The sequence below is a fragment of the Callorhinchus milii genome, unplaced genomic scaffold (assembly GCF_018977255.1).
Source record: "Callorhinchus milii isolate IMCB2004 unplaced genomic scaffold, IMCB_Cmil_1.0 Scaffold12, whole genome shotgun sequence".
NCBI classification, from domain to species: Eukaryota; Metazoa; Chordata; class Chondrichthyes; order Chimaeriformes; family Callorhinchidae; genus Callorhinchus; species Callorhinchus milii.
This window is the reverse complement of record NW_024704753.1, coordinates 9,087,178-9,114,612: the sequence shown is the minus strand read 5'-3', so window position 1 is coordinate 9,114,612 and position 27,435 is coordinate 9,087,178. Positions and strand designations below refer to the sequence as shown.

Here is a 27,435-nt window from a genome sequence, read left to right as displayed (position 1 = left end):
AGCGCCTTTCACTTCGGGAGGACATCCCTGCCTTCCGGTTTTGGTTCATTGTTTTTGAAAGTTCTCAAATGCTGAGTTTGAATCTCCAAAATTGCTGACCTGCCCTGGGTTTTGCTTTCTGGACTTTTCTGGCAGATGTTTCAGACCTTTTGACAATTGAAAAGCAAAAGTCTAGTGAGTCTGCTGTCCTTCCTGAGAATGACTAACCCAGCATAAAACAGCCCTGGTTTTTTTTAAAGGATTATTGTTATCTAAATAGGGAGTCTCTAAATGCTCTGCTCCAAATGCTGTGACTTCGGTTTGGCTGTCCAGGAATGTTTGCAGCAGAAGCACTAAGTTTTGTTAAACAAAGGTTTGAAAGAACAAATATGTAGTCGTATAGCAAGACTACGAGGTCACTGCACCACTGATCATATCATTGATCCCTGCTCCGTTAAATAAGGTAAAAGGTGTTACCATGGCAACTACACATTTTATATCATTATGTGGGTTTACATCAGGCTATTTGGGTCAGAATATGATTATCTCTCCTACTTGTTCTTAATGGAATTTTGAGAGGACCAGCTGGGAAGAGCAGTGTTGCTGCTGTTGGTGGTATCTAATTTGTCATGTATTTCACTAGGAGAACGACAGTTCCCAATGAATAACAGAGGTTTAATGTCCAGGCTGATGATCTAGGCAGTGCTGAGGAAGCACTACACTGTCAGAGATGCCATCCTTTGGATGAGATGTTAAACCAACATCCCACATTTGCCTATTCAGTTGCTGTCGTGGCCAACAATCCCCCAAATAATATTTGTCATTCACTTTCAGGCTCTTTGTGGAACATTGATGTGTGCAAAGTGGCTGTCCTGTTCACCTACAAAATATTAAAGTTATTACACTTTACAGTAATTACTGTATTCTGAAATAACCTCTGGACGTGAAAGGGGGTTATATCAAATGCAAGGATTCTTATTTTCATTACAAACTAAGTAGTTGCAGAAACATCCATTTCTCAAGATGTATATCAATCTCAGCAAGCTTTATTCAGCGATTAGGCTAGTTTCTAAGCACCTCATGCTGAAACAAGGCAGAGCCATGTTGACAATGCACACACAATTTTATGCAGTGCATTGGACAATGAGCTGAGGATCTTGTTCCCAATCCCCAAGTCACTCAGCTCCCTGGAGTGTATAATATAAGTGACTTATAATGATTAACTTGCCTGAAATGGCATCCATGTCAGGCAGTTTGCATTCAGAGAGATTCAGAAACAACACCTGAATTCAGTAACCTGAGTATATTTCTCATATACTTACAAATTTCAGATTTCTTCCAAATAGCTTCAGCTTTTGTTCAATTCCTGTTATGTCCCCGGTTGTCAGGTTAACTGGTCCATTATTAGATAATCTATATTGCACTGCCCTGAGAGCTGAGAACTAGGGGACTTGGAGCATGACCATCATCTAATGGAGCTGCAGATTGGGTCTTCTGGACCGATAATTTAAACCCAATAGTACAGTATTTCCTGTAGCAAGAAAGGACTAGGACAGAAGAAAATTGGCAGCGGTAGGGATAACCCATTTGGAGACTTTTCCACTAGCTTGCTGTTCATTAAACAAGATGGTAATTAAATGTCCATTTGGCTCAGTCCCTTTGAGATACTTTAGCTGAGTTGGCCGCTGGAGTAGGGAAGATGAAGCCTGCTCTGGTTATGTCCTGTTTAGAAATGTATATTCTCTGTGTTGGGTCAAGATTGGAGGAGCTGTTAACATTTTAAAATTAAGCCAAATCACTGATTGATAATCCACTCTCCTTAAGTAATGCCCTTCAGTTGCTGAAGAGCCATGTAAAATAATTCCTTTTTTATACCTGATTTGGTTATCAGGAATGCTCTTTCTTCCTCCTTACCCCTCCTACTTGAACCCAAATGAGAATACATATTTCACAGCAGTTTGTATGTTGGCAGTGAAAGCACATTGAAGCACTCAACCTACCAGTTACCAACTCAGTTTGGTTTCAAAATCTCAAACTACAGAAGGAAATAGAGCGATATGTGAGATAGGATAAGGAGGGTTGCAGGCTTATGTAGAGTATAAATACCAGCATGGGCTATTTGAGCCAAATGGCCTGTTTCTGCACTAATGTTCCATATAATTCCACCTGCTAACATCATTGTACATCATTCCAAAACACGGCATACCCTGGAAAGTAATTGCCTTGCACTCTTTTGAACAAACCCACCATGTTGTGCTGATCTTGAGCAGTGTCCCACATCTACAACTATTTGTGAGATACAATTGGCTGCTGCACAAAATATACAGCCAACTGCTCCTAAGCAATATTCTGTGAAGCGCATTGAGATGTCTCAACGAAGTGATGAGGTGCTATATCAAATGCAGGAGTTATTATTATTATCTTGGTTCTTACCTCTGTCACATTGGAATAACATCACCCTGTGAACTGTTATTTGCTCAGAGATTTGGAGCCATTCCAGTTCCTAATGTGTAGGAGAAACTTTCATTAGAATTCACTCTAGGCATAAGCATTAATGAATGCGCAGCAAAAATTGTCTAATGATTATTTGTTTCTTCTTGCCGGGTTTAATGTGGTTGACCCTGAGGTAAGATAGTAGAAAGAGACGATGGATTAATCAATAAGATGGTTATTAAACAGTTACAAGTTTCATGCTTACAACTGCAGAAGATCATTTAGGGCTCAGGCTCATCTCAACCTTCCCTGGAGACATCAGTGGCAACTCATACAACAAGTTATTTATAATCCTTTGTCTAATATATTTAACCCACAGTGTCCAACCTCATACATTTGTTTAGTTTCTGTTATAACCCAAAGTTTGGACACGTGATGATAAAATAAGAGGGTGGAACCAAAGGCCATTCCACCCAATCAAAGTTCATAGTTTGATTGTCCAATCATATTCCTGAATTGATACATCTAATCACATTTCCTTACTCAGGGTGCCCATAGGTTATCAGGGTTTAATCTCAGGAATTTGGGAATTCCTCTTGACGTCCCTGATACCAATTGTGAAAAGTTAATCTTGACCCTTAATTTTGCTCCTTGACAAAGTTGTAAAATCCTTTCAAGAGGTCTCCAAACAGACTTCCAAGCATGAAGAGTTACATAAATCAGGAGCAATTGTGACATCCAAGAGAACCTAACATTCCTGATTTATACAATACAAAATTACTTTTGTATTGTGCCTTTCACGTCTGGAGGACTTCCCAAGGCGCTGGACAGTCAGGGATTTGGACCTGAGCTGGGAGTTGGGATTGGGGAGTGTGGAGGGTAGGAGGGGAGCCGAAGGCTGGGTTGAAGAGTAGAGTTTTGAGACGCGCCTTGAAGGAGGCAACGAAGGGAACAAGGCGATGTGGGATGGGGCAGAGAGGCCAAAGGCGATGGTGGAGCAGGTCGTGCGGGGGACGTCAAGCAGGCCAGAGGCTGCTGAACGGAGGGAGTGGACGGGTTGATATGGGGTCAGCGGATCTCAGAGGTAGTGAGGGTCAAGGCCATGGAGGGCCTTGAAGGTGAGGAGAGGATTTTGAACTCTATTCTCTGGGGGATGGGGAGCCAGTGGAGCTGGCGAGGGTGGGGGTGATGGGTTTACGGAGCCTGGTGCAGGAGAGGACACAAGCTACACAAGTTCTGGATGATTACAGCTTGTGGAGGGAAGAGTTGGGAAGGCCAACAATCAGTGAGTTGGGGTAGTTGATCTTAGATGTGATTAATGTGATGATTTCATGAAACATCCAAAAAACCCTTTGGTCTTCCTAGTTGATTGTAGAATCTCATCCAAACAATCTCCATTTAATTTCCTTGAGAGACTGCTAGGCACCATCTTTCCAAATAAGGAAGGAATAACATCTGTCCATCAAGTTTTGATCAAACATGTCACAGAATCCAAAGACACGGGCCTCAATTCCCTTTGGTTCAAATTCTTTCTCACATTCCTTAAAGATCAATCAAGATTTTCCTCCTAGTTCTTTTATACACTGTAAAAATCATTGTTTGATTTGTATAAAAATCAAACAATGATTTTGGCTATTTCGTTACACTCTTCTCATGTCTGTTAATAGATTTCCTGTATATGGAAAGAGTATTCCCAACGGGGAGAGACGATTGGTCAGTGATTAGTGACCCCATTACTGGTTGTGCAGTTGTCAGGGCAATCTTTGTACAGGAAAACTGTTACACTTCAGGTCATTAGTTTGTTCTTGCTGTATGTAATATAATGTCTCCAGTGTAGACCATGCAACTACAAACAGCAATTAGATGCTGGCTTGGAGCCTACACCAATGATCTGAGATGTGATGAATGTGATGATCAGGGAGGTTGATTCATTTGGTAGCACTCACAAAAAAATCCCATTCAGCTCATTGAACCTAGTCCAGCCATAGGTGATGCAAAACCTGATCTATGTTGGGCTTCTCTGTACAATAATAATAATAATCCCTCCAAAACCAAAAACAATAATAAATTGGTCATTTTCAATCTACGACTGTTTGTGGGACATTGCTGTGCGCAATTGACTGCCGCGTTCGCCCACAAATATACAGTCAATTCACTTTACATTATATTCTGTGAAGCGCTTTGGGACATCCTCCCGACGTGAAAAGTGCTATATCAAATGCAAGGATTATTATTATTAATACTTTCTTCAAGGGGGTAAGATGCGTCCTGCAGTTGGAATGAAGTCCGTAATTTTGCATGATTGTGGAAGGAGTAGAGTGGATGGGCTGAATTACCAGCTCTTGTTCCATGCTTTTTATCTTCTTTATATTAATAAAACAACAATGCCTGCCTGTCGGTCTGTCAGTGTATCTGACAATCACGCAATAACTGATTGATGTAGAGACATGATTTATACCTCATTGGAACGGTCTTGCGTCTGGCAATGTCGTGGGCATATTTTATCGGGGGAATCTCCTCTTGTTAATGAGCTATATATTAAAAATTAAGCCCCAAAATATGAAGTTATCCTAAATCACGTCTCTACGTCAATCAGTTGTGACTTCATCCATTGTGGCATCATACCCACTGTGATGTCATGTCCATTGTGATATACAGTGTATAATAATGGCTCACAGACAACAAATCTGTGAGAGAAAATATTGTAAAGTGTAGTGACTGTGTGTTTGTGGGAGAGACAGAGAGAGAGAGACAAAGAGAGAGAAAGACTGAGACAGAAACCAAAAGGGTGACTGGGAGAGAGACTGACAGAAGCATTTGTGAGAGACCGAGAGACAAGCGACTCTACGCAATAACTGATTGAGGTAAAGACATGATTTATACCTCATTGGAAAGGTCTTGGATCTGGCAGTGGCGTGGACATATTTTGTTTGGGGATCTCCTATTGTTGATGAGCTATATTTAAAAATACTTTAATTAAGCCCCAAAATGTGAGGTATTATATTCTGCAACTACTGCAACTATTCTGCACAGGGGAAAGCACACATCATTCAGAGAGATACATCTATATTCTGCAACAAAGGTATGGCACTTTTTTCTGGTTGTCATGGGAGCTAGAGACCTCCTATGTGGGACAGACAGACAGAGAGGAAGACTGAGAGACAGAGAGAGAGAGAGACTGAGATAGTGAGAGAGACAGAAAGAGAGACTGAAAGAGACTGGGAGAGAGAATATAGTGCTAGTGTACAAGTGTGACTTGTGGGAGAGACAGAGAAAGACTGAGAGAGAGAGAGAGACAGTGAGAGACTAGTATGAGAAAATATATTAAAGGAGTCCTCCCACTGAGTCTTCCCAAAAGGAGTCCTCCGACAGAGTTCTCCCAGCTGACCAAATGTCTGCCTGTCTGTCAGTCTGTGTGTCATTCTACACATTCCATATTCGATCCTTTGGTTGCAAGCAAAGCTGCAACGGGTACAGCTTCGCTTGCAACCAAAGCTTTTAATTTAATAGTCAATACAAATCTATCGGAATTGTCCACAAGTGACAGTCTGACAAATAAATCTCTGTGGTAGGGAGCTTGAAAAAAGGCCTGGAGTGGACTGGAAGTGTTAACTGAGTAGTTTGAAACTGTGCAATGCCAGCCAGGGTAAAATGCTGAAATGACCTTTGTGTAGAAGTGATGAGTTAAAATGATACTTTATTAGCAAATTTGAAATGCATGATAGCAAATTAAATGGCATTTGTGAAGGGCCTGCAGCAGTGTATAAGGATTCCTATGAGAGACAGAAGCTGAAATCACAGAATCATAGAACCATACAGCACAGAAGGAGGCCATTCGGCCCATCGTGTCTGCGCCGGCTCCTTAAAGAGCAATCCAACTCAATCCCATTGGCCTACTTTCTCTCCATAGCCCTGCAATCCTGTCCCCCCCAAATACCCATCTACTTCTCTTTTAAAAGTTGTTATTGAATCGGCTTCCACTACCCTTTCAGGTAATGCATTCCAGATCCGAACAACTCGCTGGGTGAAAAAAGTTTTCCTAACCTCCCCTCTGTTTCTTTTAACAGCTATCTTAAATCGGTGTCCTCGGGTTACTGACCCACATGCCAGTGGAAACAGTTTTTCCCGGTTCAACCTATCAAATCCTCTCATGATCTTGAAAACCTCTATTAAATCCTCTTCTCTGCTCGAGGAAGAATAATCCTAGTTTCGCTAACCTCTCCTCATAACTAAGGTCCTTCATTCCTGGTACTATCCTGGTAAACCTCCTTTGCACCCTCTCCAATGCCCTAACATCTTTCCTAAAGTGCAGTGTCCAGAACTGAACGCAGTCTCCAACTGAGGCCTAACCAGCATTTTATAAATATTCAAAATAACCTCCTGACTTTTGAATTCTATGCCCCTATTTATAAAGCGTTGTATCCAGTATGCTTTTTAACAGCTTTCTACCTGTCCTGCCACCTTCAGAGATTTGCTTATGTGGACCCCCAGGTCTCTCTGTTCATTTACCCCCTTTAAGATTGTACCATCAGCTTATATTGCCTCTCCTCATTCTTCCTACCAAAATGCAACACTTTGCATCAAACCTCATCTGTCACGTTTCTGCCCATTTTACCAATCTGTCTAAGTCCTCTTGGAGTCTGGTGCTATCCTCCTCACCGTTAAGGTCCCAATACCGACCTCTGAGGGACACCACTACATACCTCCCTCCAGTCAGAAAAGCAACCATTTACTACCACTCTCTGCTTTCTGTCTCCAAGCCAGTTCTGGCTCCATGTTGCCACAGTCCCTTTAATACCGTGGGCTTCTATTTTGTTTATAAGTCTCTTATGTGGCACTTTGTCAAATGCCTTTTGAAAATCCATATAAACTATGTCTGCTGCACTGGAGTGAAATATTACAGCTTTCTTAATGGGATGCTTTCTTGCAGTATCTCTGCCTCCACCCTGAACTCCAGGACTACTGAGGTCCTGACCGACTGCCTGTACGACATCAAGTTCTGGACGAGGGCCAACTTTCTCCAACTCAATGTCAGCAAAACTGAGGCCCTCCTGATTGGCTCAAGACCGAGGCCCTCACTAAGCCAGTCAGGAACCTGGGTATCTTTTTTGACCCTGAACTGTCCTTTCACCCCCACATCCGCGCCATGACCGGCACTGCCTACCACCATCTCCGCAACATTGCCAGACTCCGCCACTGCCTCAACCCGCAAGCTGCTGAAACCCTCACCCAAGCATTCGTCACCTCAGGGCTTGATTACGGGAACTCCCTCCTCATCGGCCTTCCCAACTCTTCCCTTCACAAGCTGCAGATCATGCAAAACTGCAGCTCGTGTAGTCACGCACCAGGCTCCATGACCCCATCACTCCCACCCTCGCCCGACTCCACTGGTTCCCCATCGCCCAGAGGATCGAGTTCAAGATCTTGTCCTCACCTTTAAGGCCATCCATGGCCTTGGCCCCTCCTACCTCTCTGACCTGCTAACTCCCTACCAACCTGCCCGCTCCATCCGCTCATCGGGCTCCGGCTGCTCCATGTCTCCCGCCCGACCCGCCCTACAACAACAACAACAACTTGGATTTATATCGCGCCCTCAACGCCGTACGGCGACTCAGAGCGCTTCACAGTAACGGATCCCGGGGCCGAGCCAGGGAGAGAGGGAGGAAGGTGACCAAAGGCGCAGTCAAAGAGAAAGGTCTTCAGCAGAGACCTGAAAATAGGAAGAGAGGGATCAAGGTGAAGGGAGTGAGGAAGGGAGTTCTAGAGCCTCGGGGCATAGTGGATGAAGGCATGGCCGCCGAGGGTGGAGCGGAGAACTCGGGGGACGAGGAGGAGGCCAAACCCGGAGGAACGAAGGCAACGGTTGCTGTTTTGAGGAGAGAGGAGGTCAGAGAGGTCGGGGGGTGCAGAGGAGTGGAGGGATTTGAATACAAGGGTGAGGATCTTGAAGCTGATCCTCTCTGGGACAGGCAGCAGTGCAGTCTGGCCAGGACTGGGGTGATCGGGGAGCGGAGTTTGGTGCGGGTGAGAATGCGGGAGGCAGAGTTCTGAATGAGTTTTATTTTATGGATGATAGTGGATGGGAGACCGGCGAGGAGGGAGTTAGAGTAATCCAGCCGAGAGGTGACAAAGCCATGGACTAGGGTTTCAGCGGCTTTCGGCGAGAGGTATTGGCAGAGACGGGCAATGCGTCGGAGATGGAAGAAAGCAGTGCTGGTGAGGGACCGGATGTGGGGGAAGGATAATTGGGGGTCAAACCTAACGCCTAGGTTGCGTACAGGTGCGGAGAGTTTTAGGGGGAGGTCGGGTAGGTGGAGGAGGTGAGAACTGTGAGATTTTAGTATGGCTTCCGTCTTGTCAACGTTCAGCTGAAGGAAATTTGCGCTCATCCAGCTCCTGAGGTTTGACAGGCAGCTGACAGAACATCAGGGGACTGGGGGTCGCAAAGAGAGGTGGAAAAATAGAGTTGGGTGTCGTCCGCATACATGTGGAAGTGTACGCCATGTCTGCGAATGACCTCCCCAAGAGGGAGCTTGTAGATCAGAAAGTGGAGGGGGCCAAGGATGGATCCTTGGGGTACCCCACAGGTGACCGGGTGAGAGCGGGAGGAGAAGCCGTTTGTGCAGATGTACTGCTGGCGGTTTGTGAGGTAGGACTCGAATCAGGCGAGTGCGCTCCCACTGAGGTGTATGACGGAGGAAAGGCGGCGGAGGAGGATGGTGTGATCGACTGTGTCGAACGCAGTGGAGAAGTCCAGGAGGACAAGGAGGCAGAGGGAGCCCTGGTCACAGATAGAGAGGATGTTATTTGTGACTTTCACAAGAGCAGTCTGTGTACTATGGGCGGAAACCGGACTGGAGGGGTTCGAAGAGGGAGTGGGAGGCGAAGTGTGCGCCAAGTTGATTGGGAACAACGCGTTCTAGGATTTTTGCGAGGAAGGGCAGGTTAGAAATGGGACAGTTGATGGCTGGGGTTTGAGGGATCTAGGGAAGGTTTTTTGAGGAGGGGGTGATGACAGCAGTTTTGAGGGGGGCAGGGACTGATCCGAAGCAGAGCGACTGGTTAATGACGTCAGCCAGTAGTGGGGAGAGGAGGGGGAGCTGGGTGACCAGCAAGTTGGTGGGGAGTGGCTCGAGGCACCATGTGGTGGGTTTCAAGGAGGTGCTATATATATTCAAAGATTATTTATCATAGTATATATTTATGTGTGTATGAGTGAGAGGGAGGAGGGAGAGATGGGGAGGAAGGAACGTAGGATGGGGGTGGTAGCAGGAGCAGATGATGGGGAGGGTGAGGGTGACAAAGAGTGCGTGGTGGTGGGTGACAAGGGGCAGGTGGATGAGGCTGCCTGGTGAATGTTGTGTATTTTAGATACACAACATCCGAAAGAAGTCCATGACTTTCTCGCACTTGATATGAAGATTGAGGAGGCCTGAGGGGGGGCACAGAGGAGGTAGTGGGTGGTGGGAAAAAAGGATGTTAGGGTTGTGTTTAGCCTCCAAGATGATGTTGGAGTAGAAAGCTGTTTTTGCGCGTGTCAAAGAATGGCGGTAGCTGTGGAGATGCTCCAGCCACAGTTGGCGGTGGACTGTCAGGCCATCGGTGGCAGGGCTTTCAGCCTCTCTGCCCCCACACTCTGGAACTCCATTCCACGGTCCCTTTGCCTCGCTTCCTCCCTTGCCTCCTTCAAGGTTGGTCTCAAGACCTTTCTATTCGACCGTGCCTTTGGTCTCCCTCCCACCTCTCTGCCTTCCCTCACCCCTACACCACCCCTCCCCCATGCTCGGGCCCCGACACCTGACTGTTCAGTGCTTTGGGACGTCCTCCCGACGTGAAAGGCGCTCTATAAATGTAATTTTGTTGTCGTTGTAGCAGTATGTTTGTGCTACATCCTACTGTACAGTAAATTAGCAGAACTACCTCTGCACTGTGTGTATTTGTGCGGTGTGTGTAGTGTGTACAGTTTCGCTGACAAATTATACAGTCAGTTCACTTTACAGTATATTCTGTGAAGAGCTTTGAGATTTCTCGAAGACGTGATAAGGTGCTATATATATTCAAAGATTATTTATCATAGTATATATTTATGTGTGTATGTCTGTACGCTATATAAATGTGTATGTGTGTCTGTATGGTGTGTTAGTGTTAATCATACTGGAAACTACTGGTTATTTTGAGAAATAATTTCTGCCACACACTGGCAATGGCAGCTACAGACAGTGACATTTATATGCGTGTGCGTGTGTCTGGCTCCATTTGAGACATGGTGGGACATAATGACTAAATTATTTAACAGGAGGCATATGATAATGATGGCTTGACAATCCACGTGAATTAACGAATTGAATGAGTGCACACACTCATTCAGGAAGAAAGGTCATGTGCGCTTGCCCTTGAATTCAGATGCTGGTGCTTGATGTCAAAAAAAAGCTGACAAAGTGGCAGAACATTGACAGAATGAAAAGCTGCGTCAGACACCATGTAAGACAGGCACTCCATTTAAAGTGGCACAATGAACTGAACTGTAGCTGGCAGCGTGCCAGCATTGCCTGCGTGTCGCAGAAATGATTTCTAAAAATTTCAAGTAGTTTACAGTATGATTAACTATAATGTCCATTTGGTTCTGTCCATTTGTTAATTTGTATATGTTTTTATTTAAGCACCAGCTGTACCCACTGCAGCCACGCTTGCAACCAGTTTCATTTAATTGGCCTTTTCTCTTTCATCTGGCATTTTTATTTATCCTTGAAAGGCTTGATCTTTGCTTCTTAGGCTCTTAAAATTAAGAAAATGTGCTATTGAACTCGTTAGTATCGCATGTTCACGTATTTCCACACTTATCCTTTTGGGATAAAAACTTTTAAGAGAGAAGTAGATAATTGTTTTGGGAGGAGAAGTTTGCAAGGCTATGGGGAGAGAGCGGGGGAGTGGGATTGATTTGGATAGCTCTTTTCAAAGAGCAGCACAGACACAAATGGCCCATCCAGGACTACTGGCGTCTTGACCAACTGCCTGTCCGATATCAAGTCCTGGGAGAAGGATATCTTTCTCCAACTCAACATCAGCAAGACCGAAGCCCTCCTGATTGGCTCGTGCCAGTGCCTCCGCACCTCAGGCGCTGGCAGCATCAGCCTCCATGGCTGCACATTCAACCTCACTCAGCCAGTCAGGAGCCTGGGGGTCTTGTTTGACCCTGAACTGTCCTTTCACCCCCACATCCACACCATGACCGGCACTGCCTACAACCACCTCCGCAACATTGCCAGACTCCGTCACTGCCTCACCCCTCAGGCTGCCGAAACCCTCACCCACGCATTCGTCACCTCAAGGCTCGATTACAGGAACTCGCTCCTCATCGGCCTTCCCAACTCTTCCCTTCACAAGCTGCAGATCATCCAAAACTGCAACTCGTGTACTCACGCACCAGGCTCCGTGACCCCATCACTCACACGCTCGCCCGACACCACTGGCTCCCCATCCCCCAGAGGATCGAGTTCAAGATCCTCGTCCTCACCTTTAAGGCCACCCATGGCCTTTCCCCCTCCCTCTCTGACCTGCTGACTCCCTACCAATCTGCCCGTTCCCTCTGTTCAGCGGGCTCTGGCCTGCTCCAAGTCTTCCGCCCGACCCGCCCTACCATCGGTGGCCGGGCTTTCAGCCTCTCTGCCCCCACACTCTGGAACTCCATCCCACGTTCCCTTTGCCTCGCTTCCTCCCTTGCCTCCTTCAAGGCCGGTCTCAAAACCCTTATCTTCGATCTTTGGTCACCCTCCCACCTCTCTGCCTTCCCTCACCCCTACACCACCCCTCCTCCATGCTCTGGCCCCGACACCTGACTGTTCAGTGCTTTGGGACGTCCTCCTGACGTGAATGGCGCTCTATAAATGTAATTTTGTTGTTTTTGTTGTATAATTCTATGGTTCTGTGGGAGGACTCCTGTGGGAGGACTCCTGTGGGAGGAAACTTGTTGGTAGGACTCCTGTAGGGAGAGCTCCTTTTTGGGTGGACTCCTGTTGGTAGGATTCCTGTTGGGAGGACTCCTTGTTGGAGTCCATACTTGTGTGATGAGCTTGTCTTAAAAGATATTCCCATCACACTCCCCCATGCAAGACCTTTTCCGATGAAGTATAAACCATGTCTCTACATCAATCGGTTATTGCGTTATTGGCGGACAGACACACTGACAGACATTTTGTCTTTCTTAGTATGGATGTATTTCTCTAGAAGGGTGTGTGATTTCCTCTGTCGCTACTTTGTTGCAGAATACCATGTATACTTTTGGGGTGCTTTTAATTAAAGAATTTTTTAATAGAGCTCATCAACAATAGGAGATTCCCCCCCAAATATGCCCATGATACTCTCCCATGCAAGACTTTTCCATTGAGGTATAAATCATGTTTTTACATCAATTGGTTATTGCGTTCTTGGCAGGCAGGCAGACACACAGACATTTTGTCCTTATTATAGATTAATGTCTATCATGCATCATCATTAAAACTCGCAATCTTCTCAATGCTTGCTTATATCGGGAAATCCCATTAGAAGCACAGAATGAAGAGATCAATAATTTTTTAGCAATCGGCACGTGATTATACCCAAATGGATGCTAGTTTTGTACCATCTTCAGAAGATACTCCTTTGACAGAGTTTCTAAGACCGACAGTGGGCAGGAGCTGGATTAATACAGGATTCCCTGTTTGAGATCCACTCTTAACTAGGGTCTTGACCAAAAAGTTGTGATACCATTTATTTTAATAATAATTACTTTATTTCTCCAAAAACAATGTTCATTGCATAAAAAATCAAAAGTACAGACTTTGCTATTATGTTCTTATTAAATTAAATAAACTACTGTTTAAAAATAACACTGGAAAGATGACTTCTCTGTACACATTCACCACAACGAACAATGACATTTTCCATTATTTTCCTGAGTGTTTCAGCTGGAATGAACTGCACAACCTCTTTGATATTGTCCTTCAGTGCCATTAATGATTGTGCTAATATTGATTGTGGCCGGATCACTTTGTCAGTAGGCCACAACTGTTGGATTTTGTGAGGGAATAATTTCAAATCACGTTTTTGTATTTTTCGCACAGACTCTCTTTTTTAGACCCAAGTTCTTGAGACGGCTATCGCACACATGTTTTAGGGCTCCTAATCACTTCTTGTCTGACTACTATATTTCTAACTGTTCAAAGCCATCCACTTCTTTGTGCATCTTTAACACTTCCTGTACCACAAAATACAAAAACATAGCGCAATATGGACATTTTTGATGGACTATCACGTGATCCAATTTTTTTCCAAAACTGCTGTTGTGCAGCAACAACCGAATTTCCATTCGTGAAGTACAAGTACATTTCCACAAATGCAGAGCAATGTTCATTATTCCATTTCTCCATAACTAGATCAGTTTTCTTATTTTTCAGTTACCCTATTATCTAAAAAAAATTCATCATTTCTTTGAGACTTATTACACATTGTAATGGCATCTAGACTTTTTGGTCACCCTGTATATTAGGTACGCGCGGGATGCTTCTGCGTTCACTCAATATATCATGTCTGCTACATTATGCTTCTTACAAAGGCATTTGACCTAGAAACTGCTACTAATTTTACATGCCTGAATATGTTCATTAATATTATATTATTAACACAATAATAATATTGCATGATGATGCATTGGACAGTTATTATGACTGTTTCATGGAATTGTTCAATATTTTCAATGGGGTCACGGCAGGTTTGTTTGGCTTGGTCATTGCTAAATGAAGCAACCAGGTTTGCTTCAATTTCAACCCGTATATTTAGGAAGCCCAACCATGGCTGCGTGTGGACACTTCATTAAATTCGATAGCTGAGTGATATTGGCAAGGTCTGTGACCTAGATTCCCTGAACGTTCCTTGTTTAAATAGGAAGCTCTGATGTGATCGTTGTGAGGAAGTGTGGGGATGGGGGGGAAGAGGAAGCAAAAAGTGAAGGTAGTGAATGATTTCTGATTTCAATGAAAGAAATGAACAATTACTCTTGACATGCAGAAAAGATGGAAATGACTGACCCCAAAACCATTTCCAATTCTTCTACAACTGTTGCATTCATCCCCAAAATACACAGTTACTACAATGTGCAGTAAATTCTGCAAAGGGTGCTGAGATGTCTTGAAGACTACATCAAATGCAAGGATTATTATAATGTTATCCATTATTCCAGGATTTTTTTTTAGCTCTTGGCCTTTTGTGGCGGGTGGAGGGGGATGGGGTGGTAAAAGGAAATAAAACTGTTTTTAAAATGTTTGAGGCTCCTGAGCCTAGAGACTTGACTATCCGCAATTATTTGCTGTGCAGCTCTGTCACAGGTCTCTTCCATGAAAGTGTACATGGCTCTAACTCAAAAATGCACTTGGGTCAAATACTATATTTCTATAGTACGGTTATTATGCTGGAAGGACACTGCAGGTGTTTGCAGATTCTGAATTGAATACCTCCAGCTTTATGAGAAACTGTAGAGGTCACAATGCCGCTGTCATTTCTGGCTTTGTGTAACTCTCACCAGAAACATCTAGTGTCTTTTTCTAGTACTATAACGGTGCGTTTGGTTTTGATCTTGTGGAGAATTCTTGTCTGTGATGAAAAGGATGCTCTGCTGATGAACCTTGCAACGTAAGCTGTTACTGCTGTGCACAACAATGCCAGCGGTAAACTGCTATGACACAAGGTTGCTAAGGATCTCCGGCAGTGCAGCACTTCAGAGCATTGCCGCAGTGAAAGCTGGAGCTGGCCTATATATTTGCTGAACTGTGAATAACAGTATCCCATAAACTAGGAAATTGATAGTGGTTGTGCCCTTACTACTAACCTTGTCAACATTGCAGAAGATACATTTACCAATATACAATAAATGGTACAGATTTAAATGGGTTCAGGAGCAGAAAGACCTGGGGATTTACATATACAGGTCTTTCACAACGTGAAAGGCACTATACAAATGTAATCTTGTTGTTGTTGAAGGTGGCGGGACAGATTGATAGAGCTGTTAAAAAGTATATGGGATACTTGGCTTTATAAATAGAGGCATTGAGTACAAAAGCAAGGAAGTTCTGCTAAACCCTTTATAAGTCATTGGTTAGGCCTCAGCTGGGGTATTGTGTCCAATTCTGGATATCAAGGCCTTGGAGAGAGTGCAGAGGAGATTTACCAGAATGGTACCAGGGATGAGAGACTTTAGTTATGTGGAGAGACAAGGGAAGTTGTGTTTGTTCTCCTCAAACAGAGAAGGTTAAGGAGGGATTTAATAGAGGTATAGAGGAGAAACTGTTTCCACTGGCAGGTGGGTTGGTAACCAGGGGACATAGATTTAAGATAATTGGCAAAAGAACCAGAGGGGAGATGAGGAGATTTTTTTTACAGAGTTGTTACGATCTGGAATGTACTGACTGAAAGGATGGTGGAAACAGATTTAATAAACGGTGTGCTATTTTGTGATTAATGTGTGGAGTCCTGTTGCTCAGCACTCGCCTCGCAAGCGAGAGACCTGGGTTCGATTCCCAGCAGAGCGAAGCCTTGGGCAAATTTCCTTACCCACATGCCTAATAATAATCCCTCAAGAAAAAATAAATAAAATAATAATAATTTGGTTACTCAATCTACGACTGTTTGTGGAACACTGCTGTGTGCAATTGGCTGCCGCTTTTTGCCCATAAATATAGTCAATTCACTTTACAGTATATTCTGTGAAGAGCTTTCAGACGTCTAGAAGACGTGAAAAGTGCTATATCAAATGCAAGGACTATTATTATTTATTATTATAACAACTTTCAAAAGGGAATTGGTAGGTGCTTGAATAGGAAAAATTTGCAAGAATACGGGGAAAGATCGGGGGAGTGGGACTGATTGAGTAGCTCTTGCAAAGAGCATGATGGGCCAAATGGCCTCCTTCTGCGCTGTAATATGGAGTCCTGTAGCTCCATGGTTAGAGCACTCGCCTCGCAAACGAGAGACTTGGGTTCGATTCCTGGGAGGGTGAAACCTTGGGCAAGTTTCCTTACTTCACACGCCTGATAATAATCCTTCAAGAAAAAAAACCCAATAATAAATTGGTCACTTCAATCCATGACTGTTTGTGGGACACTGCTGTGCGCAATTGACTGCCGCGTTTCGCCCACAAATATACAGACAATTCACTTTTCAGTATATTCTGTGAAGCGCTTTGAGACTTCGAGAAGACGTGAAAAGCGCTATATCAAATACAAGGATCATTATTATTATTAATCTATGCTTCTATGCTTTACATTTCAGATGATATTCAGTGGTGCTGGAATAGAAAAGACTTGGTAGAAATGAATGATTTAGTCCTTGGAAGATCTGAATTTTGTTCCTTATTGTATTGAACCAGGCGACAGCTGAGACTATGCAATGTTACATATTACTGGCCCGACTAAAGATCAGCAATAACATTCAAATAGGAAATATTAGCCTTATAAATTAGATTTTGCGCAAAAAGTTTTCATTTGCAGACAAGGAGGCTTGTGATTTGACTTCATGCTGTGGTGTGCTTGCTTGAAGTTGCAAATACTGCCTTCATTCCTAGCCTGTTGAATATGCAGCTAATTGGTTGGACATGACAGCGCTTAAGCGTGCTTCAGATCAATTTAAAGACTGGGTTAAAAAAAACGGGATTATGTTTATTTAACTGAAGATAAGGTCAGAATAATTGGGAGCTATTTTATACTGAGTGCTACATGAGTGATCTTTACAACGGTAAACGGTATGCTATTTTGTGATTAATGATCCAGATATCGTCATTGATACTGGCTAGGATAATATGATCAGTTCAGTGCAATTTAGCAGCTGATTCCTGTCACAGTCGAGAGTGATAGTAGTGAACCAGCCAGGAGTGGGACACCTACTGTAACAGAAGCATCTGTAAGCAAACTCCACAGTTTGAAACAAACATTACTGATTGTGGTTGACAGGAACTTTCTCTGAAATGTTTCTCTGAACATGCAATCACACACTTGCCTTACAAGCCAGAAACAATATAAGAAAACATTTGTCGGATTTCCATGTTGAATATAGTTTTTGTCATAGATTAGCTACTTGAGTGACCTGAAATTTATCACAATCTTGGCCCTAAGCGTTTGAGCGAATTTTGGGAAAATTTCAGTCTTAACCCAAAAAATTGCCAGCTTCCAAAATTTAGACAATCTTCAAATTTTAAGATCACGGTCATTATACAGCAATAACTTGCATTTATATAGGACCTTTCACGCGGGGTAGCGTCTGGAAGGGCATGACACTGGCAGAGTCTGACCCCTACCCGGGGGGAGAGGGAGGGGGAGCACAATCAAAAAGGAGAGTCTTTAGGTGGGATTTGAAGGTGGAGAGTGAGGAGACAAGGCGGAGGTATTGAGGGAGAGAGTTCCCGAGTTTTAGGGTGTAGTGGTTGAAGGCACGGCCACCGATAGTGGAACGGAGGACACGAGGCCGGAATGAGCTTAGTGGGGCAGTGCGTGGTGAAGTGGGAGATAAGCAGGTTGGATAGGTAGGTGCAAGAGCAGGAAGGGATTTGAAAACAAGTGAGAGGATCTTGAAATTGATCTGTTCGGTGATTGGGAGCCAGTGGAGCCTGGCTAGGACTGGTGTGATGGGGGTACGGAGTTTTGTGCAGGTGAGTATCCAGGCGGCGGAGCTTTGAAATAATTGGATTTTGTGTATGGTGGAGCTGAAGAGACCAGCGAGGAGGGCATAGGAATAGTCCAGCAGGGAAGTGACAAATGCGTGGACAAGGATTTCAGCTGCGTCGGTTGTGAACTACGGATTTAGGCGAGCAATGTGATGGAAGCAGAAAAAAGCATTCCAGATCAGGGAATGGATGTGGAGTAGAAAGCAAAGCTGGGGATCGAACCTAACGCTTAAATTACATACAGGTTTGGAGAGTCTAAACGAGAGTCCGGGTAGGTTGAGGAGTTTAGACCTATGGGACAGAAGACGTTGACGGGAGCCAAAGATTATGACTTCCTGCCGACATTCACCTGCAGGAAATTTGCGCTCGTCCTGGCCTTGATGTCCATCAAACAAGCTGAAAAGACATTAGTGGAGTCACAGCTGGAGAAGTAGATTTGGGTGTCATCCGCATATATGTGGAAGTTGACCCAACGTCTGCAGATGACATTGCCGAGAGGGAGCATATAGATAAGAAAAAGAAGGGGGCCAAAGGATGGAGCCTTGGGATACCCTGCAGATAATTGGGTGGGGATGAGTGGAAAGATCATTGGCCTAGATGTATTGCTGGTGGTTGGTTAAGTAGAACTCAAAACATGTGAGTGCAATCCCATTAATGTGGATGAGGGAGGAGAGGCGGTGGAGGAGGATGGCATGATTGACTGTGTCGAGTGCAGCGGAGAGGTCCAGGAGGACAAGAAGACAGAGGGAGCCCTGGTCACAAAGAGAGGGGATGTCATTTGTTACTTTGACGAGCACTTCTCTGTGCTGTGGGCTGGGTGGAAACCGGACTGAAGGGGTCGAGTAGCAAGTAGAGGGCGAGGTGTGAGCGAATTTGGTTTCCAACAACGCGTTCCAGGCTTTGGCCAGGAAAGGCAGGTTTAACATGGAATTGTGCATGAGGTTGAAGGGATCGAGAGTAGATTTTTAAGGAGAGGAGTGATGACAACTGTTTTGAAGGGACATGGGACTGAGCCTGAGTAGAGGGACTGATTTATGGATTTATGTTAACACCAAGAGGAATTTCTGCTCTTTGAGCTGCCGTGGCCCTGTCAGGTCAGAAATCTGTTTGTTCTGACATTGGAATGATCTAGAAGTTGGATGGTGGTTGAGGATGAGACATATAGTTATATAATAAATTGAGACACAAGAGTGGTCCCACCACTGTAGAATATGCTGTTTGTTGTTCCAGGAAATCATCACTACTCATTTGTATTCCTGAGGTGAGAAACTAATCTGATCCTTTCCATTGAGTCCCAGAGGTCCAGCTCGGTGCCAGTGACTCAGTGACCTTTTTTGTTGTCTTGAGTCGTCTGTCCAAATTGATGGATGTTCATCTATTTGTATATTGGTGGTGAAGCCTGGCAATGCTGACACGCTAATGTCTGCAAAGTACATCAGCCAAGTCTGGGAAAATAATAAGCGGACGGATGGAAGTGGAAACGTCAAGCTAATGTCCAGCAAGCTGGGAGGGGCAAGACAGCTAATGAATGTGGGCTGAAGCCCATCCTGCAATGTGCTTACAATAATTTATTATTAAAGCAAGCTGGTATCTAGTGTTTAGGCAAAGGTTACGTCTTTTTCATTTAATGGCATGATTATCCTTTTCATGTTTAAAAGTACTAAACACACCAGTCCTAGCCAGGCTACTGCCGAACGGATTGATTTCAAGATCCTCACACTTGTTTTCAGATCCCTTCATACTCTGGCACCTCTCTACCTCTCTGACCTGATTACCCGTTACCCACTGCCTCCACTCGACTAACTCCAGCCTCCTGCATGTCCCTTGTGCCATTCGTTCCACCATCAATGGCCGCGCATTCAGCCACTAACCCGCAAAACTCTGGAACACTCGTCCTCTATCGCCTCCGTCTTGCCCCTTGCTTCCCCCTCTTCAGGTTGCGCCATTGTCAAGCACACTAGGATCCTACCCTGCATGAGGGGCGCTTTCTAAATGCAAGTTGTTGTTGTTGAATTGTAGAAGATTCTGGAACACAGAGCTCTGAGCTGTTGAAGTTGTTTCAGAGTTATGTGCTTAGGGTTGCATCAATTCTATGAAGTTTGATTTCTGTTTAAACAGTTTTTTTTTCTGATTACCTCTTCAAGTAAGGGGTAATACAGGTTACAAGTGTAATTAATGGGGTGAAACTAATGGTATTTCTCAACGGGATTCTAATTCCTTAAATAAGAATTGGGGCTCCTTCCCTTAACCAAGTGCTATTGTGTCTTGTGCTCCGCTCCCATGCAATCTGATGCTGATGTTGATTCCTGTGAATCAACGGGAATAAAATCCCATTAAGAAATATTGCTAATTAGACCCCATTAGACCCCAATATTTCTCAAGTTCACTTGAATAGCAGTGTTTTGGTCAGGCCACAAGTGGGAGACTGGAATCCAGTTTTGGTTGGTATCTAGCAATGGCTTCTTTTGTGCTAACCTGGACAGAGCAGGACTTACAGTGTGTGCAATGTCTTTACCTATTAGGCCATTGGGGTGACGGAGGGGAATGCCTTATCCACTCCAGAGATTCAGGGGCTCCTTCAAAAGCAAGAAATTTCCCATCAACGTCTGCTTCAAAGAACCAGGCACCATCCAAATTCCAGAGTCCCATAATCCATTTAATCCAGTTATTGTGTAGCATGTGTCTAAGGGGAGCTCAGAATTGTACAGTGCACCAACCACCCAAGAAATTCTTAGCACTGTGAAAAGTACATTATATTACAGTGCAGATATTAACTGGATGTGCTTTTCTTTACTGATTATAACATGTGCATTTAAGCATTGGGCTACAGAACTGTGAATGTTTGTAATTTGTTCACCAGTTCAAAGCAAAAGTATCTTGCTTTTGAAAAAGAAGCTGCATAAGTTATTATTACTTCAGGAGTCTTCTTTTGCTCTCTTAATGCTCTTAGTTGTGGTTCATGTTCACAATGAGCTTCTGTTGTACTCCATGGGGAATACATGACAGTGTCTAACATCAATTGACTGCTGACTCTTAAGTCAAACCACAACCCCTTTCTGGCTGTCACACTCATTCTTTGTTAATGTTTTATTCTTTCAGGTGTGTGACAGTGAGAATATGGATTTGGATTTAGTGAACATGTTTGTTTTAGCTGGAGGTACCCTGGCGATACCAATTTTGGCTTTTGTTGCCTCCTTTTTGCTGTGTCCCGCAGCACTCATCAGATTCTATTACTGGTAAGTTTGCTTTCATTGCTGGTGTTTAAGTAAACGCACTTCTGATATACAATTTCATGCATTTGATTCCAAAATCTTGCAGTCATTTTGCTCATTTATTTAAGTTCAGAGAAGGAGGAGGAAATTCAGGTGCTTAGGGATGCTTTGTGCAGTTTGTTTGCAACTCATCCAGGGTTTATTGGCAGGGTTCTGGTTCCCCTTTGTCAGATGGCCCATGGAGGAGATGGTGCTAAATAGAGTGCGAACATTAGATTATTTGTTATTTGGTTCATTATGGGATGAGTAGTTCCTGTTTCATTAAATTATGTTATTTTTTCTGTTACTGAGGCAAACTGATGAGTCAAACCAGACTGTTGGATGGATTGACGGAGGCGCTTATCTGGGGTAAAGGCTTGTGGTCACATTCAGGACTGTTGCAGCTGCTGTGTCCACTTCTTCACAGCCGTTTGGTATGCTATTTGCCCATTACGGGCAAGTGATTTGTCCTCAAGAGGAATGTATGCTTTTCACGTGATTATAAAAGAAGAACTTTATTTAGGGAAAGGGCATCAATAAAAGAAGGGATTTAAATATATTAATCAGCCTCAGTCCTTATTTTAGCATAACACACAACGGAGCATTGTTATGATATTAGTAATTTTGCACGGGTGTTACATGTGATCGAAGCATCCTGATATTCTGATATTAATTTTGATGTAGGATTATTGGAGTATTGCTGTCACGTGTGAGATATTGGATGTCTTCCTATTGAAAGATGTTTGTATCTTCACAACCTGTACTTCAGGGCTTTTTTTAAATTCTGCTGCAATCATCTAAATATAAGATAATGTTCTAAACATAAAATATTGTTTTAATTTAAAAATATTATTCTAAATATAAAATATTCTAAATATAAAATATCCTAAATATAAAGTTTTGCTCTAATTCTAAAATTAAAATATACCTCCAAATATAAAATATTGCTCTGAATATCCCACTGGTCTATATATTTAGATCACGGGTGTTGCTGATGTCTGACTTTCTGAACAAATAAGCTGTGTTGTAGCTGCCGGACAGCTGAGTGATCTTTATATTCTCAGGCCCTACGGGGCTTTAGTTTCAATTCTTTCTGAATATTTTATGGTCACAGTAGTTTCAAAAGAAACTTGATGCTACAGATAACACTGACCCAGTATACGAGAATACTTTACTATTTCTACTTAAGATGTAATTGTAAACACTATGCTTCTCAAATATATGCATACCACATTTACTTAGAACAAAAACTGGTGATCCGGTCAATTGATATTAAAAAAAATCGCCAAAACTCTACCATGCACAGGATCCAACTGATCCAAAACTCCGCCGCTCGCATACTCACCTGTACTAAATGCCTACCCCCATTTCACCAGATCTAGCCAGGCTCCACTGGCTTCCCATCACTGAACGGGTCGATTTCAAGATTATCACACTCGTTTTCAAATTCCTTCATACCCTGGCACCTCCCTACCTCTCTAAATTGCTTTCCTCCCAACCCACAACCCGCTGTCTCCACTCGACTGACTCCAGCCTTCTTCATGTCCCCTGTGCCCTGTGTTCCACCATTGGTGGCCACGCTTTCGGACACTACGCCCCAAGACTCTGGAAGACTCTTCCTCTATCCCTCCACTTTGCCACTTCCTTCCCCAATTTCAGATCATGACTGAAGTCCTTCCTATTCAACCGTGCCTATGGTCATCTCCCCCTCCCCCGGCTCGGAGTCGTGCTCCACCAATGTCAGCACTCTGGGACGCTATCCTGCATGATGGGCGCTGCATAAATGCAAGTTGTTGTTATTGTAAAAAAAAATCCTCAAGGCTTTGTGTTAAAAAGACAAAGTTTGCAAACTTCCCCAAATGTGTGTTTCGTTCTAATGTTTAAGGAAGTTCACACGGACATTGAACCTGCAGAGCTTTGGCACTTTACACTTCCCCCATACTCAAAATACTTGCCTGACTGCATGGTAGTACCTTCTGGAATTAGGTAAGTGATGCTCCCTCCAGGGAGAGGTTGTGCACTCTATCCTAGGCAAACAGACAAAGAGCAATTTCCATGTGTAGGTGGCATTTGGATGTGGAATGTCCAGTTGGGTTTGGATTTTCTTAAGCATGGTGATGGATTTCCATGTATGTCAGACACTCGGCTGACCCCCAAAAAAGACACTGATATAATAAATCCATGATGAAGGCCTCTGCGTTCTAATCAGTTACACCAGAACCATTGCTGCAGAACGTGTCTCTGAATCTCAGTAGCAATGTGAGCACTGGTCTTGCAGTTGACATGTACATTGTGTTTTGCACAGGTACTGGAGGATGACATTAGGCATGCAAGTTAAATATGCCGAATACGGCAACTATCGGTTCTCTTATTCATCTCGTGGGAAACCTAGTATCAAGCCTTCCATTCTGATGTTACACGGATTCTCCGCTCACAAAGATATGTGGCTGTCTATAGTCAAGGTCAGTGCCTGTCACAACCACACTTTACCAAAGACCTAATCTACTATGAGTGGGAAAGTAGATTACCTGAGGTTTACTTTGATCTGTCAGCAGGAGGCTATTTCCAAAGAACAGAATGGTCAAGCTTTTGTGAACAATCAGGGAAATACATTTCTTTGCAAGCATAATTCAAAACAAAACCACAGCTTTAACAGACTCATGTAGCTAGAAGTGCCCTAAGTGTCAGGGTTTGTCTCTCAGGGTTGAGGATTTGTCTACACCGCCAGGTTAACCATTCATTACTAATAATTTGGATTAATGCAGATCTCCCTGAAGGTCCTTGTCTTCATAGAGCTAGTTCAACAGCCTACCTGCCCTCGCACCATCCTTCTGAGTTCACAATGATATTGCGAAATGGGTTTGTGTTTCAGTAACTTCCTACTTAGAAGTAATTCATCCCCTCACCTCCCCCGAAACAATCGAGGACAATTTGCAGTACTTCTAGTCAGTGCTCATCCAGCTCAGGACAGAACAAGGATCAAACATGGGAACATAGTTCTGTGTCACTTAACACTGCTCTACCATGGTGGGTTTTCATCTTTTTGTTGGAAGGAATCGAGAAGTGGTTGAAAGATTAAATAACATTGCTGCAAGAGAGGAGAGTGTATGATGCACTTTTAAAGTACATTAATTGTAAGCAGCATAAGGCAAAAACATAGAGCAGTAAAGGTGAAGCAGTTTGATTTAAAGTGTTCATTTCATAGAATTATAGAGCACAGAAGGAGATCATTCGGCCCATCGTGTCTGTGCCGGCTCTTTGNAAAAAGCTGTCCAATTCAATCCCACTCCCCCGCGCTCTCCCCATAGCCCTGCAAACTTGTCTTCCCCAAATTTAAAGTGGACCAGGCTGTATCAGGTGATTCTTCTGTTACCGTGGTGATTCTAATTTGATGAAGAGTTTTCATAAGACAGGTGACTGGGTACAGTACTAAGATTACTGCTTCTCTTGGTGCTGCTGCTTAGGATGTGTATTATGATTTCACAGTTCCTTCCTAAGACCATGCACCTGATCTGTGTTGACATGCCGGGCCATGAAGGCACAACCCGTTCGTGCATAGACGATTATTCAATAGAAGGACAAGTGACTAGGATTCACCAGGTTGGTGGCTTTTTACTGCATCTCTAACCTTTTACATCTTTTAAATACAGGAAAGTCTTGTTTTAAAGTGAGTTAGGCGACCATAGAATCCCAAAACGTCTTATAACAAAGCAAATTCCTGTGTCCCAGTCGGCCACAGAGCTAACAAGAATGACTGATTTCCAGGTCTTCAGTTTGATGCCAATATCACTTCCTGTGTCCTGAGCATAAAGCACTATTGCTGGTGACCTGGTGACCAGGCGATCGCCATTTTTAGTGTGTGAGAAGCTAAATAGCTGACTTCCAGGTCAGCACTTTGCTGATGTCACTTCCTGTGAGCTGTGAACACGCGATGCACAGGAAGTGCCATCAATGATGACCCTAACGATGCAGAAGCCCCCCATTTACCACTTAATGTGGAAGGCTCTTTAAGTGTAAGTTGTTTTTGGTGTTGGTCCTGATTCTTCCAAACAGGAAATATTTGCAAATGGATTTTTCTCTTGATGATTCCTTCACATTGGGACCTTTGTTATGATTGATCTCAATGGTTAACTATGGCCACCTAGTCACTTACTGACTGCAGTTAGGGGTTGTTGCAATGTACTTGTCTTTCTAAAAAAATGACGTAAACCTGCAGCGAGCTTTCTTATATTGGATTTTTAAACCCTCATGATAATTAAAAGATTTATATAATTCGATTTTGTTCTCAAATAGTAGGTAAACTGATTAAGTTCATCCTTTGATCTTTTCTCAATAAGAGAGCAAAAAAAATCCTGGATCTACAGACACATAACAGAACTTCCAAATAAGATAATGTTACAGAGGAATCCTCCAGAATATATTTTTTTAAAAAGCTGCATTGCCACTCTTAATCCTTCAGAATCATTTTATAAAATCCTGCACACTAAAAATTGCAGGAATTGTTCATCAATTTGCCCTGTTTTTTTAAAGCCATTTATAACCCCTGTGTGCCTAAACAACAGTTTTAGCAAATGAGCCCTAAATAGATGACTGGTCTCTCTCAATCAGGTCATATTTGTGTTTCAGCGTAGGAAGTAGGTCATGGCATCCATGTTAATCTCCCTCCTGATGTGAAAGGCGCTCTACAAATGTAATTTTGTTGTTGTTGTAATCTGACCCTATCAAGCTACCGGCCCATCTCCAACCTCCCCTTTCTCTCCAAGGTCCTGGAAAGAGTTGTCGCCTCCCAACTGCGCTCTTTCCTTTCCACCCATTCACTTTTCGAACCGCTTCAGTCAGGTTTCCGTGCTGCCCATAGCACAGAAACTGCCCTGGTCAAGGTCACCAATGATATCCTGACCATCTGTGACCAGAGCTCCCTCGTCCTCCTCGACCTATCGGCAGCATTCGATATGGTCGACCACGCTATCCTACTCCACCGTTTGTCCTCCCACCTCAACCTTCAAGGCACTGTCCTTGAGTGGTTTAGGTCGTACCTTTCTCACCGTCTTCACTTTGTCTCGTCGAATGGCTTCTCCTCCACCCCCCGTACTGTCTCATGTGGTGTCCCTCAGGGCTCTGTCCTCGGTCCCCTCCTCTTCACCCTCTACATGCTCCCCCTTGGTGACATCATCCGCAGACATGGGTTAACTTCCACATGTATGCGGATGACACCCAACTCTACCTTTCCTCCTCTACTCTCAACTCCACGACCACCGATGTCCTGACAGCTGCCTGTCCGACATCGAGTCCTGGACGAGAGACAACTTTCTTCAGCTCAATGTGCGAAAAACCGAGGCCCTCCTGATTGGCTCACGTCAGCGCCTCCGCACCTCAGGCGCCGACACCATCAGCATCCAAGGCTGCACTCTCCACCTCTCAAAGCCAATCAGGAACCTCGGCGTTTTGTTCGACCCTGAGCTGTCCTTTCTCCCTCACATCCGCACCACAACTGGCACCGCCTTCCATCACCTCCGGAACATCGCCAGACTACGGCATTACCTCACCCCTCACGCTGCTGAAACCCTGGTTCACGCCTTTGTCACCTCAAGGCTGGACTATGGGAACTCTCTCCTCGCCGGCCTTCCCGCCACCTCCCTCCACAAGCTGCAGGTCATTCAGAACTCTGCAGCTCGTGTACTGTCCCGCACCAGGCTTCGCGACCACATCACTCCCACCCTCGCTCGCCTCCACTGGCTCCCCATCCCCCAGAGGATTGATTTCAAGATCCTCATCCTCACCTACAAGGCCATTCACGGCCTTGCTCCCTCCTACCTCTCCAACCTACTATCCCCCTACCTACCTGCCCGTACCCTCCGTTCCTCTGGCTCCGGTCTGCTCCACGTCCCCCGTCCCAATCGCCCTACCATCGGTGCCGGGCCTTCAGCCTCTCAGCCCCTAGGCTCTGGAACTCTATCCCCCAGTGCCTTCGCCTTGCCTCCTCCCTCTCCTCCTTCAAGGCCGGTCTCAAAACCTTTCTCTTTGACCGAGCCTTCAGCTCCCCTCTCGACTCTCTTCCCCCTCCTCGCTCCCTCCCTTCCCTCCCCT

The 27,435-nt window shown here is 44.3% G+C and overlaps 1 protein-coding gene across 1 annotated transcript in view; it reads left to right on the top strand.

Annotated features, from left to right (window-relative positions):
- Positions 1 to 27,435, top strand: part of abhd6a (abhydrolase domain containing 6, acylglycerol lipase a) — a 42,704-nt gene that overhangs the window by 5,696 nt on the left and 9,573 nt on the right. Inside the window, exons 2-4 of the mRNA XM_007910645.2 lie at positions 21,197 to 21,333; positions 23,654 to 23,810; positions 24,835 to 24,948. Of these exons, the coding sequence (XP_007908836.1) occupies positions 21,215 to 21,333; positions 23,654 to 23,810; positions 24,835 to 24,948 (390 nt within the window). The 5' untranslated portion in view covers positions 21,197 to 21,214. The remainder of the gene's footprint in view (positions 1 to 21,196; positions 21,334 to 23,653; positions 23,811 to 24,834; positions 24,949 to 27,435) is intronic.